The sequence below is a fragment of the Agelaius phoeniceus genome, chromosome Z (genome assembly GCF_051311805.1).
Source record: "Agelaius phoeniceus isolate bAgePho1 chromosome Z, bAgePho1.hap1, whole genome shotgun sequence".
Lineage (NCBI taxonomy): Eukaryota > Metazoa > Chordata > Aves > Passeriformes > Icteridae > Agelaius > Agelaius phoeniceus.
This window is the reverse complement of record NC_135303.1, coordinates 51,049,834-51,064,719: the sequence shown is the minus strand read 5'-3', so window position 1 is coordinate 51,064,719 and position 14,886 is coordinate 51,049,834. Positions and strand designations below refer to the sequence as shown.

General features: G+C 39.4%; 1 protein-coding gene across 1 annotated transcript in view; it reads right to left on the bottom strand.

Annotated features, from left to right (window-relative positions):
* Positions 1-10,444: 10,444 nt before the first annotated feature.
* The window catches only part of SLC27A6 (solute carrier family 27 member 6), a 40,895-nt gene continuing 36,453 nt past the window's right edge, over positions 10,445-14,886 (bottom strand). Inside the window, exon 10 of the mRNA XM_054652394.2 lies at positions 10,445-11,506. Coding sequence (XP_054508369.2) covers positions 11,330-11,506 — 177 coding nt within the window. The 3' untranslated portion in view covers positions 10,445-11,329. The remainder of the gene's footprint in view (positions 11,507-14,886) is intronic.

Here is a 14,886-nt window from a genome sequence, read left to right as displayed (position 1 = left end):
GCTCCATGATATTCCCAGGCACAGAGGTGAGGCTGAGAGGTGCCTGGTTGCCAGGGTTTTCCTTTCTACCCTTTTAAAAGATGGGTACAATGTTTTCCCTTTTCCAGTCACTGGGGACTTCCCCTGACTGCCAGGAACTTAAAAAAAACATGGAGAGTGGTTTGACAACATCAGCCAATTCCCTCAGGACTCTGGGATGCACCTCATTGGGTCCCACTTATGTACTTTCAGATTCCTCAGGGGGTCATGAACCAGATCTTTACTTACTGTGGGAGGAACTTTGCTCACCCAGTCCCCATCCTGCTGTCCATCCATTCAAGAGATGTGAAAACAGAGGTTGCCATTGAAAATGGAGGCAAACAATTGTTGAGTACCTCATCCTTCCCCTCATCCATTGTTATCAGTTTGTTTATCAGGGGATGTGAAGGTTCTTTGACCTTCCTTTTCTGATTAATATACCTGTTGAAGCCCCTCCTATTATTCTTTGTATTCCTTGCTAGGTTCAGTTCCAGTTTTGCCTTGGTCTTCCTCACCTTCCTTACCCAATCCTACACAACCAAACTTCATGCCCATACTTTTGCCAGGTTACCTGTCCTTGTTTCTACAGCCTATGCATTTGCTTCTTTCCCTTTATTTTGACCAGCTTCCCATGTTCAGGCAGGTGTTCAGCTGTTTCCAAGAGAGCACAGTTCCATTACACATGACAGTTACTTGAGAAGGCAAATGCATCACTCCAAACCTTCACTTCCTCCTTCCACCCCCCCACTTTACTTACTGAGCATGATGTTGTGTGATCTGTACACATGCAATATGATATGAAATACCCCTTTGAGTCAGTTGGGGTCACCTGTCCTGGCTGTGTCTCCTCCCAGCCTCCCATGCACCCCCAAATTCCTTGCCATCATGGCAGTATGGAAAGCAAAATAAAAGCCTTGGCTCTGTGTAAGCCCTGCCCAACAATAACCAAAACATCTCTATATTTCCTGTGCTCAGCACAAATCAAAAACACAGCCCCATACTTACACTGTGAGGACAATAAATTATATCCCAGCCAAAATCAGCACAATTACTTACAGCTAAAATCTGTAATGTGAATTTTTATCTAACAGAATTCTTGCCCTCTGCTCCTTTCTTGGAGTGAATAGCTACCCAAATCAACAAGGTGCTTCTATCACATTGTGCCTTTGCATTTTCATTCGGCATGCTTTTCTCTTTGGCAGGCTTTGACCTACATTGGAAAGTGTAGTTCCACTCATATGAGGTATATCAGCCAATTGTAAGACAGAGGAAACTGTCAGAGATTTTTAAGGAGAAAAGAAATATTTTCTGTCTCTTCTTTTAGTGTCGGCATTTATCTCCATTTTATCTATTTTTAAATCTGTCACTCCAGTCCTCCATTTCCCAGTTCTAAATATTTTATCTTGAGGAGGATGTAATTTACTAACTCAAGAGCTCTTTGAAAAGCTTTCTAACTTGATTACCGTCATTGGGAACATCTGCCTAACAAACTTCTGCATTAGCAGAATGTGGTTTTCGTTTCTCAGGAGATTCATAGGTTTAATTCCAGGACTCTTTAATCCATGAGTGATTTTGCATTAACAAAAAATTATTCTTTGCCTCCTGTTTCATTAAAAGTTACTTTTTTTAAAAAATGGAATAACAGAACATAGGAGAAAGAAGAGGTCCAGAGCACAGATATTTTTAGCTAGCATCTATTGTAAGTATCTCTGAGAGATCAGGATGAATAGCCTCATCATCACTCCAGGTCTGCTGCCACCTGCACAATTAATAGATCATATTCATATGAGCGAAGCTGCCTGACAGATGACCCATTTTGCAAACACATACATAAATGTGCATGAGACCTTTATTTGTTGCAACACTGTTTCTGGAGTCAGGCTTTATTGCTGTAGCACCCAAATAAAAGCTGAAGCAAGAATTTTTCTTTAAAAAATGCTTTTTGTCTTTCTTAAAGCTCTTAGCCTTTGCAGAAATTTCTACCACTGGTAACAGGGTTTCTGTGACTCTTTATTCAATGACAGGCTCTAAAATGAGTATTTGTTGAAAGTTAAGACTAAAGAGATCATTAATTTGGACAGGGTCTTATTAACAAAGAATGATGCAATGGAATATGCAGGGGTAATATTATTTCCTCTGTGTGTTTCAGTGGGTTCCACTGAATGGCATCCTCACTGTTACTTAGTTTCAATAGCTGAAATCCTTTCCATTTTTTCTTAATAATTTTTGGGGGTCTGTGTCAAAATGGAATGACTATATGGGTGCTTTGGGGTTCAGAAAATAAAAAGAAAGCAGAACTCTACTGTTAAATGCTATGGCTTTGAACTGTCTGTGTTGCTTGGTGTAAAGTGAGAATTTGCAGTAACAACTTCTGCAATGACCACCAGATATGTGAATCAGTAGTTATAACCCAAATCCTATTTGTTCGAAAAACTTGCAGTAAGGTTTCTAAAACCTGCAGTTTTGGAAATGACTGTGTTTTCAAGTAACTGCTTCTTAGTGACTCCAGTCTTAATACCACAGCAAATACCTAATTCTCTTGCAGATTAAGAAACATATGTGTAGAACTATTTTTACTCAGCAAAATGAGTAATACATTTTTGTTTTAATATATTGTTGAATGCAACTTGCCTTTTAACAAATGCAACAATGCTATCTATGTATTGCTTCAGTTGATTTCACTGTGCAGTTTTAATGTACTGCACCACACTCCTATACTTTGAATATTTATATTTTTAAACAGAGACTGGATGGTGGTGACGGAAAGCATGATACTGTGATTTATGGGTTGCAGAAAGAATGATTTCCACTTAAATGCTGAATATGCCTGACTGTACAGGTTCTGAACGTGACTGGAAATTGCCAGCAAAACATGTACAGTGCAGCTACCATGAGGGTAATTGTCATCCACTGGCTGTGTAAATAAAAAGCTATTAGTATTTCCCTGACTGTCCTGGATCAGTCCTGGAAACTGTTTTTTAGGATGTATTTTTCTGACACTATTTTTTATGTACAAAAGCAAGGCAGAGATTATCTTAACTAGGTCATAAGTTGTCTGGGAGGAACTTTTACTGAACATCACATAGAGAGCTTCAAGAAAAATACAGACTACAGGATCAACATTTTAGTTAGGCAGTGTTTAATATTATGAACTAGATGAACAAAGTGAATTACCTCAAAAATATTTTACAAAAATATGGTTTCTGTACATATCATTTCTCTAAAGAAATGTAGTTTTTAGTATAGCAAAAGAGGAGGGTCTTTAAAAATAGTCTGTACCTCTGGAAAAAACATACTATCTCAAGCTAGTGTTGTGTTGTGTCTGTATAAGTTGGACTGTTCTGTTTCCCCTATCATGTAACCTGCCCTGGTTCTCCCTTCCCGCCTTTATCCCAACTCCTCCCCAGCTGCCTTGGAGATTAATGTGCCCTTTCTCAAATCCCTCCCCGGTGCCCTGTCCGTCACTCGGTGCTCCCACCCTTCTCTCTAGAACTCTCTAGAAACTTCCAGCTAGAGCGTCGAGTGATTGGCTCAGGGGCCAGGGCCCCACCCTCAAGTTATCCCCATTGGTGTGCTCCCTAAGTCAATCTTTTGTATCCCACTCCCCTCTGAAACCCTATTTGTCCAAGGACTGACTCCTCCCTTGTTTCCTTTCCTCCTTATAAGCTGTTGCAACTTCTCCCTCTTTCTATTTGGCTGTCAGTTTCCTCTGGGATGGAATAAACCTGGATTCACCACAGCTGCAGAGTGCTCTCTTATTTCTGCTGACTGCAGCCATAAGCCAAGCCACATCCTATCACAAGGTAGCGCTGCTGTCATAGCACAGAGCGTTTGCCTTAGGTGCTGTCCCGAACCATGGATATCGGGATAGTGCCCCACTACTGCTAGCAGTGCTGGATAGCTAGCTGGAACATCCGAGAAGGACAGCATTTCTCCACCAGGATGGCTTCAAGGTAGTTCCAAATATACCTGAGAAATGGCACAGGAACTACTCGTTGTAGCAGAGATCTGCCAAAACCAGACTGAGACAATGGTGAATCATGCTTCTTACTGTTTTGATCTGCGAATTTCCCAAAAAAACCTTTTTCTTAATGGCAGATTAGAGGCATTTGGGTAGATGTAAGCTTCTCTTCACAAAAATTGGATTTTTGTGACTAGGAAAATGGAAATTGAGTTATATTCTTTTGTACTTCCAAAGAGTTTCTCCTTATCCTGTGACAGAATATGACTTTGTTACTGCAGAGATATATAACTGATTGCAGGGTTTTCACATGTTATCAACAAATAATTTTCTCTCTTTAATGTATGATTCTAATTAAATGCTTGGATAGAAGTTGAGCAGAATGTATATGTCTGCATTTTTCATGGCAATCTGTAGAATTCTCTTGCGTTTGCAAAAAAAATTGGTTTTGTGTAATTCTAGGTGAGAACTCAATTATCTCTGTGCTCCCAGCAAATGAGAATTAGACACCTACATGCTGACAGAAGATGGATTTAAGATATAATCTTCTTCTCACTGTTCTCTACTAGTCAATTTAGCATTTCTTTGAACTGACTTCTGAGGATCTTATTTGTAGGCATATAACTCACATTTTTTAAGGCTCTGTTATGGTGTCCTGTGAATTTCACTCGGCATTTGAGCTCTTAAGCTAGGCACTGAAACAATGCCTGCAGCAACTCCATTTCTTTCAGCTGCTCAGCTGTGAAATGAGCAACTCTGCTCCTGAAGCATGGTAGCTGCAAATGAAGCAGGAACTTAGATTCTCTTGTTTAGTATCACAGAATCACTGAATGGTTTCCATTGGAAAGAACCTTAAACACCATCTAGTTCAAGCCCCTGCCATGGGCAGGAGCATCTTTCCCTAGACCAGGCTGCTCAAAGCTTCATCCAACCTGGCCGTAAACACTTCCAGGCATGGGGCAGCCACCGTTTCTCTGGGCAATCTGTTCCAGTGTTTCATCACCCTCACAGTAAAAATTTCTTCCTAATACCCAATTTAAATTTATGCTCCTCCAGTTTAAAGCCATTCTCCCCTGTCCTACCACTCCATGCCCTTGTAAAAAGTCCCTCTCCACACTTTCTTGTAGCCTCGTTCAGCTAGGCTGGAAGGCTTCTGTAACATCTTCCCAGAGGCTGTTCTTCTCAAGACTGAAATATAACTAACTAACTAACTGACCATATATATATATACATATATATATATATATATATATATATATATATATATATATATAGTGGAAGAGTTCTGAGTATTAGGACTTCAAAATGTACCATACCTTTGGAATTTTAATCCTGACTTTTCCAAAATGATACTCTCGTAGTGTCTTTGTATGCAAGATTTTCATTTAGATTATTACAGAAATAAGGATCTACTCACAAATCTGGAGTACAGCCCACATTTTCATAGCTAGGAGTTTTTTTTCTTGCTTTAAAAAAAAAAAAAATTCTCAGGCCCTAATCCCACTTTGTTATGAAAATTTCCATAGCCAGAGAAAATTACGTCTCTACCAGAAGATTCTAAGGTATTTGAAACCTATTTTTTTCTCCCTGTATCTCACTCACCTGATTGGTTTAATCCAGTCCAAATCCCTAAATTGCAGTGTCTCATTTGGGATAAACAGTGTTTACTGCGAGTTTGGGATTTCTTAAAAACCTTTATTTTTAAAAACTCAGGAAAAATTTTCCAAAGTTTGCACCATGAAATGCAGCTGCTTGAGATATTTAAGAGATGTCTTTTTTAGCCACACACATGGTATTCATTTAATTCCACAACAGAATTGTACTCTAGAAGTATTGAATTTCATTGTAATGTTAGTGAAGTGAAAGGCCAAATACATGCTGGCTTTAGAAGCTGACAAATAAATAAATGCCTTTTAATTTTGACATTTGAATGAATGACATCATTAGCTCCTTATCCACCTATCAAGGCTGATAGCTGATAGTTTTCCTGGATAACAGAAGTTAAATATCAGATGACAATTTTGATGTTCATGTCCATTTTTCTGTCTGTGAATTTTCTTAAGTTATTGAGAATTCTTATCATTGAAATGTATCTAGAGCAAGATCTGAGGTAGCATTCTAGTCCCACATACCTTCAGGACAAGAAGCTGTCAGAGTGAGCTAATGCTCAGGCATGCCTCCCCAGAGATCCATCTTCGTGCTTCTCCATACCGAAAAATTCAATCCTTACACATGAGGAGTGCAGTCTGGCACAAATTAATCTGTCTTCACAGTTTCTTATGACCTAAGGCTACTATAGCACAGGTATTTCTGCCTAAACTGCAAAAGCAATGAAAAAAACATGCTTGGCAAAAAAGAAAAAAAAAAGGTAAATAAAAGGAGTACTATTGATCAAGTGTATTACTATTAAAGTGCAGCCCACCCAGTGGAGAAAACTAATAGCATTTAGTAGAAGACACATGTATTTGGAAAAGTACTGTAAGCTGCCTAGTAGAAATTACTTCGGAAAAAAAAAGTTTGGAAATTTTTGGATAGCTAGGCAAGTGTTTTAGTATCTCATAGTTAGCTAGATTTTAAAATTACTGTGATTATATCCTGTGTTTGGAGAAAAAAATCAAGTCATTTCCCAGATTTTCAAGGGTTGCTGCCTAAGTAAAGCCTGCACATTTAATTTCTACACTTTCAAAGACACCGAAAACATAATAAGTCAAATGTTGTTTTAAATCCCCCTGAGTATCATTTCACATACACAGTATAACACTGTGCTGAGATTACTAAAGTATGTGTTGTTGATTCAGCAGAATTCTAATGTGACATGACTAGTTTCAGCATCAGTGACTTCCTCACTTACTATTACCAATTTAAAAAAATTAGGAATGCAAGTGTGTTTTGTACTTAGCAAAGAGAAAAAAATAATCAAGAAAGGCAGAATAAATAGAAAAAATGAATGGAAATTGTGGTAATCACTATAACACGTTTTTTCTTGAATCACAGATAACACTCTTGTTGTCATTACTCTCAAAATCATCAGTTAGTTTTTCTGTCATCTAACATCCCATAGGGACACCTGTTACTACATATTTTGACCACATATAGTTAACAATGATGCATGAAAGCCTGGCAAAAAGAGATTAATAATGAATTCAGGCAAATAACTATATACTGAAATAAGTTGTGTGGGTTTGGATCAAATCCACAAGTTTACGAAGTATTTTAAAACCAAATATATGCCCTTCCATAGCATAATCACCATAAGAGACTGACATTTCTGTTTATCTGCACTTAGCAGTTTGCACTGAATGAGCAGGACTCTTCATATTAGAATTCCCATCAAGGCATTCAGTCCCTTCTTGCAAGATATATTTCAAATAATTAAATACTCTTTACTCTGTTTGCTATAATGTGGATTTGGGGGGTTGGGGTTTCATTTGGTTGGTTGGTTGATTTGTTGGTTGATTTGTTGGTTTTCAAATGAATGGAGATACTTAGTTGAGTTCTCAGTGCAGAACCCCCACAAAAAGCATCTTACAAGACTTGGACTGTCCTATATGGGTAACACTGTCCATATATACTTGTAAGAAATATTATTTTCATCAGCATAGCAGTATCAGTTACGTGAATAAAAAGAGACACAATAACAAGTGGGTTTCTGCCAGTCTGAGTCCCCTTTTTATTTAAAAATATGTGTGTGTGGTCCAGGTGACATAACGCAAAACCTCCCACTTGTCATGCAAGACTATGGAATAACAGGAAGTATGGAAACCTCATGGTGCCAGACTGGCTCCAAATGGGAATAGGTCAGGGTAGCTCCTACTGCAAGGCAGCAACAAGGACTGCTTTGTTGTATTGCAAAGGCAATTCCTCACCATTTGATTTGGGCTGTGCTTATTGCAGTCTTTGGAGAAACTCATTGAAGTCTACTTTGGTAAAAGATTCTCAGACTTGTGGACTTTTTAGTGGCATAGGAATTGCATTTCACTCGGCTAATGACCCAGTTTATTTAAAATTATCACGGCAGCAATCATATAATCTCTTTGTCAAAGGGTATAATGTGTAAGGTATTGATTCCTGAGTATCAGGACACAATCAGATAATCTGATGTAACCTTTATGGCCACATTATGTCTGGCAGTTTGTGTTTATTTGCAATTATTTGCAATTAATTGCCAAATTATGTGTGGCAGCTCGTGTTTATTTCATTAACTTATTGTTAAATTGTTCATTCTGTTATCACCCCACATTTTCCCCAAGTTGTTTCTTCCCTAAGTTATCAGGGAAAAGCTGACAGCTCCCTCAAAGCTGTCCCTCAGGCTATTCTGCTCCCTTTGCTCTAGTCCTCTCCCTGCCTATCAAGGCAACCCTGCCCCTTTTTCTGCCACTCACCACCTGGGCCAATCCTTTATTGAAACACCCACTTGGAAATCCCCTAATGTATTTTTAATATATGAGGTTAGTAGTGCAACTCCCCTTCTATACCCCAGCCACCCCTCATCTGCTCCTTTAACACCTACCACATGAAATTAATTTTCCCAGACAAATTCTGAGACATCGTTTTGCAGCAACACTCCTACCTCAGCCAGTCCAAACGTTGATTTGTGTAAAGGTAGGAAATTAACAGGTTAGTCACTATATTTTCTCATTCTGAAAGGAAGACCCTTTGTGGTGTCTGACATGAGCATCATCATTATTCAGCCTAACTGCATGCTGGTTCAAGAACTTAGGTATTCATGAACTTAGGTATTCATGAGGAATGTGACATTTTGCTTCAGTGCATCTGCTGGCACCCAACTTACTGGCTAAAAGAAGGAAAACTACTGGACTGAGAGTAATAGACTGTTTTCCCCTTAGGAAATACAGGGCCTATGTATTATTTTCTTGATGTCATGGTTATCCTATTTCTTGGGGTAGTGCATGGAACGGTACTTTACTCACCTTTGAAAACGGGCAGATTGCCCAGGCTATCTTAGTTACACTATGGAAAATACAGAAATCTGTATTTCACTAGTGCTCACAGCTGGGAAACAAACACTTTAGGCTCCCAAGGCAGCTGTGTTAGAAGAGTCCCACTGCTGCTGAAAATGTACCCAAGAGTTTGGAAACAGCAGTTGGCTGATCCTGTAGTGAACAGAGCATGAAAGGTGGCACACAGGCACTGTTTATCCTCTGGTGTTTTCTCTGGCCCAACCACTGTTCACAGAAACAATCCGCTTCATCTTAGATACACTACAAAAGAAGCAACCAAATGCTGACACTCATGAACAAACCTTTGGGTTTTGTTTCTCCTTTTATATTTTTAATGGAAAATTGTTTTCTTCGTTTTTCATTTCTTTTTTCCCCTCTTATTTCTTGCATTTCTTGCATTTAAGTGGTTGAACCTTTTCATTAGTCATATATAGGATCATATATTATAAAGCTAAATAAATTTTAGAAGTGCTAAATATGTTACCAAAGCTAAGCAATTGATCTCACTAAATTCTTTAGTATTCTTCTGCAAGATTAAACATGATACTGTGGATGTCAGGGTGCCATATTAAAAAAATCAGAAAATAATTATTTTCCATAGAAAGGAGAAATTGTTGTAATAAAAGGGGTCCTGAAGTATATACAGGAGTAATTCAGTGTAAGAGTTAAAGTAGTTTTGATTTCAACAACCACTCCTTTGCTCAAAATTTCAGCCTAACATGCAAAGTTGAGTTTAACTTCATAATAAAATACCTCATTCTTAAATTTGCAGTTCTTGACTAGGTAATGGCACTTCCATCTGTGTCAGTAAGTGTCAAACATCCCCTGCCCCAGCTTTCAGCTACAGACAACCATTTGGGCACTGCTTCAAGAAACAGAAAAAATGGGAGTGCTCAGGAAATGCTAGATCACAGTGACCCCCTTCCATCGTTAGGGAAGTTCTCTTCATTCCCCAGTGTGTACTTTACATTAACATCTACCATAAGGTATGATGTTGGTGTAAGTATTTGTTAGCCATCACTGGTTTGTAAATTGCAAAATTGTAAACTTCCTTATTTATACTGGCAGCTCCATAGGGAATATTGTGTTCAAAAAAATAAGTAAATTATGATCCTTATATATTTTTCACTGCATCCTTGGTTTCGGTTTTAAAGAAAATCAATTAAAGTAATAATCAAAGTTCAAAAATTGACACCAATTCTAATGTCTTGTTAGATGGAAAAGGTAGAAAGACACAAGAAGATTATTTTTAAAGTGTGTTACATCCTACTCTTTCATGAGAACCTAGTTTCATACCACTGTTATGATGGAAGAGAGACTTATGATGGCCAGTGTTGGAGAGAGTCACCCTTGCAGTATTCTCTGATACTGCTTCTGGCTGATCAAAGTGGGCATCACACTGCGTTAGAAGAAGGCATTGTGCAAATAAAGTATCAAAAGAAGCTGGAAAATAGACTTTGTGCAATCAGACTTAAATCAAACTGAGACAGAATGGTATTTGGTTTAAATAATCTTATACTTTATTTTAAAACTTATAAAAACCAATTATTAGAACATAAAATCTAGTGTTTTAAAAATTCAGCTATATTCTATACTCATAAAATAATGATCTCTAGCAGTCATTACTAAGAGTATGGAAGCTATTTGGTACTCAATATGCATGAAATAAAGTGCTGCAATAATTCTTTTTATGCTATATAAATTATTTTCCCCATTAAGCATGCAGATTTTCTGTGCCTATTGTTGATCTGCTGCTACACATTTCACATCAGTTTGCTCTGTCTTCAGAATTTGACACTCCAAACAGCCAGTTTAACAAATGAAAGAGCACGGATTATGACAGAAAAAAAAATTCAACAGTGATGTTAGTATTTGGGTTTGTTTGGAGGACTTTGTTCTGCTTCAGCTTTATCAGAAAAGTCCTCTGCAGAAAATATATTTTTTCCTCCAACCAGTGTCAAGCTTTTACTTCTTACAATACATATTCAGAAGTATGTAAACTACAGAAAAAAAATATGTTAGTGGCATATATTTTCCCTTTACACACAACATGTGACACAATATATGTTGATTCCTTTTCTACCATGTATCATTTATGTTCATTTAGTACTAAGAAAAAATATCAGATTCAGCATTTATATTCCAAAGTAATATAAAATAGATTTCAGTTAGGTTTTACAGGTTATTTGCTTAGAAATTTGTTTCAAGAGGTAAAAAGTGATTAGTAAAAAATAATGATCAAGTAAGTAAAGACATATCTGAATGTAAATATCAAATATAAAAAACATTCTGGATAACTATGTAAAAGTACTGGTAATTAATTACATTGTTTTCTCATACAATAGCTTGTACAGACTGTCCCTTAATAGCCTATTAAATGGTCAATTAATTAAAGCTTCATTTTCCCAGATAAGATCATCTCATATAATTCTTTGGTTAACAAGACATATGCTTTCTTAGAATTGTCTAAAAAATAAAGGGGATCAGTAATTGTAGATGGATTAAAACCTTCATCCACAAGTTGAAATTTTTGTTGTTTGAATGTTCCTGTCATTTCCATTTTTTCCTGCAGTAGAGAGAAAGATACATTATTCAAAACAAGCTACTTTTCTTTTTCTCACATTCACATTTGTTTTTCAAAGTCTTACTTGATGTAAGTCTGTTTATTCTCATTGTGCTGAAAAACTGGAGTTTGTGTGCTGCTGCAGACCCACACCAGACACCTGGCTGACAAAAGCTAGAGCCTTTTTCTTTGTGCATCCCTGTGCATGTCTCTTTAGTGTCACATGTGGTGTATGCCCAAGACAATCGATCTTTACCGGGCACATCATAAAAGGAAACTACACACCATGAAGCTTCTGAGAGTAAAAACTGTTATTACCAAGAACTCCTTTACAATAAAACTCAGGAAATTTGCTGTGTCTATGACTATTGTCACCTCACAAAAGGGCTTGAAAGAATCATGTACTAATTCTGACATATTCATATTCAGGTCCAAAGGAAGATGGATCTTGAATGTACATTTTGTTTTCAGACAGCTCCAGTGCTATGGTATCCCTTGGAAGAGTGGTGTGAGGCATCTGTAATAAGTCTTCTCTATTCTAACTATCTCTACTCAGCCCAACTTTATAATCTCTCTCCATCATCCTCTCTTCTGTCTTTATATTTTTTTATATATGCAAATATATAAATAAAAAATCTCTGAAGAAAAAAAATTAAGTATTAATTTAAAAAAAAAGTGAAAGAGCCCTTTTATCTACTCCAGGCATTTTATCTACCTGCAGATATTTACCTACAGATTTTATCTACCTGCTCTGGTTGGTCTAGGAAATGTTCTGACATCTTCTAAAGTATGATTATATGTCAGATCAAGCTTCACAGAAACACAGAAGGTTGGAAAAGACCTTCAAGATCGTTGAGTCCAAGCTGTTCTCTGACACCTCAACAAAACCATGGCAGTGAGTGTCACATCCAATCTTCTTTTAAACACATCCAGGGATGATGACTCCACCACCTCCCTGGGCAGACCATTCCAGTAATTTATCACTCTTTCTGTGAAAAACTTCTTCCTAATATCCAGCATATATTTTCCTTGGTGTAGCTTGAGACTGTGTCCTCTGATTCTGTCAGTTGCTGCCTGGAGAAAGAGACCAACCCCACCTGACTACAGCCACCTTTCAGGGAGTTGTAGAGAGCGAAAAGGTCACCCCTGAGTCTCCTTTTCTCCAGGCTAAACACCCCCAGCTCCCTCAGTCATTCCTCACAGGCCTTGTGTTCCAGGCCCCTCACCAGCCTTGTTGCCTCCTGTGGATGCACTCAACTGTCTCAATGTCCTTCCCAAAGTGAGGGCCCAGAACTGGACACAGCACTCAAGGTGTGGCCTCACCTGAGTACAGGGGAAGAATGACCTCCCTGCTCCTGCTGGCCACACTATTCCTGACACAGGCCAGGATGCCCTTGGCCTTCTTGGCCCCCAGGGCACTCTGCTGGCTCATGTTCAGCCGGCTGTGGACCAGCACCCCCGGGTCCCTTTCTGCCTGGGCACTGTCCAGCCACACCATCCCCAGCCTATAACGCTGCAGGGGGTTATTGTGGCCAAAATGCAGGACTTGGAGTTATTAAACTTCATCTTATTGGACTCTGCCCATCCAATCCAACATCTCTCTCTGCAGAGCCCTCCTACCTTCCAACAAATCCACACATACTCCCAGCTTAGTGTCATCTGCAAATTTACCATGAAAGACTCAACACCCTCATCCATTTTATCAGTAAAAATATTGAACAGAACTGGGCCCAGCACAGACCCCTGAGGGACACCCCTGGTGACTGGCCCCAGCTGGATGCAGCACCATTCACCAGAACTCTCTGGTCCTGGCCATCCAGCCAGTTCCTAACCCAGCAAGGAGTGCTCCTGTCCAAGCCCTGGGCTGCCAGCTTTCCCAGGAGTGTGCTCTGGGAGACAGTGTCAAAAGCCTTGCTGAAGTCCAGGTACAACATCCACAGCCTTTCCTGAATCTACCAGGCAAGTCACCTGGTCATAAAAGGAGACCAGGTTGGTCAAACATGACCTACCCCCTCCATGTTGGCTGGGTCTGATATCCTGGCCAACCTGTAAGGGCTGTGTGATGACACTCAGTATAAACTGTTCCATTATCTTGCCAGGTACTGAGGTCAAGCTACCTGACCTATAATTACCAGGATCCTCCTTCCCACACTTTTTTGTGATTGGGTGTCACACTGGCCAGCTTCCAGCCATCTGGAACCTCCCCAGTGAGCCAGGACTGATGGTAAATGATGGAGAGAGGCTTCACAAGCTCATCTGCCAGCTCCCTCCTCACCCTGGGATGGCCCATTTGGGCCCATAGATTTATGAACATCCAAGCATCTCAGAAGTTCTCTCACTGCCTCCTCCTAGATAACGGTGACCATTCTGCTCCCTGACACCATCTGCCAACCCAGGAGGACAGTTGTCCTGAGGACAAGCCATCTTCCCACTAAAGACTGAGGCAAAGAGGGTGTTAAGCACTTCCACCTTCTCCTCATCTGCAGTTACTGAGTTTCCTCCCTCACCCAGTAAAGAACAAAGGTTGCTCTTACTCTTCCTTTTACCATTAATATGTTTGTAGAAACACTTTTTATTATCCATTACAGAAGTCGCCATTTTAAGTTCAAACTGAGCTTTGGCCTTCCTAATTTTTTTCCTACATGCTCTAGCAACCCCCTAAAATACTTCCTGAGACACCTGACCTTCCTTCCAAAGCTCCTCCTTTTATTCCTAAGTTCCTTTCAAACCTCCTTACTCATCCAAGCTGGACGTTTACCTCGTCAACTTACCTTTCAGCACACAGGGACAGTCTGTTCCTGTGCCCTCAGGATCTCTGAAGCACACCCACCTTTCCTAAACTCCTCTGTTTTTAAGGGCTGCTTCCCAAGGAATTCTCTGAATAAGTCTCCTAAGTAGGCCAAAGTCTGCCCTCTGGAAGTCCAATATAAGAGTCTTATTGGTATTCCTCCTCATTTCACCAAATATCTAAAACTCTCTAATTTCATGATCACTCTGCCCCAAGTGGTCTCCAACCACTACATCTCCCACCAGCCCATCTCTATTTGCAAACAGCAGGTCTAACATATTCCCTCCCCTGATGGGCCCACCAACCAGCTGAGACAAGAAGTTGTCCTCCATACACTCCAAAAATTTCCTGGACTGCCTCTTTACTGCTGTATGAAGCTTCCGGCAGATGTCTCGTAGGTTGAAGTCACCTACAAGAACAAGGGCTGATGATCTTGAAACATTACCTAGCTGCTAATAGAAAAAGTTCTCCACCTCTTCTTCCTGGTTGGGTGGATGATAACAGACTCCCAGTAGGATATCAGCCTTGTTGGCCTTCCCCTTAATTCTTACCCATAGGCATTCAACTCCATCTTCCTTAGTTTCAATACCTATAG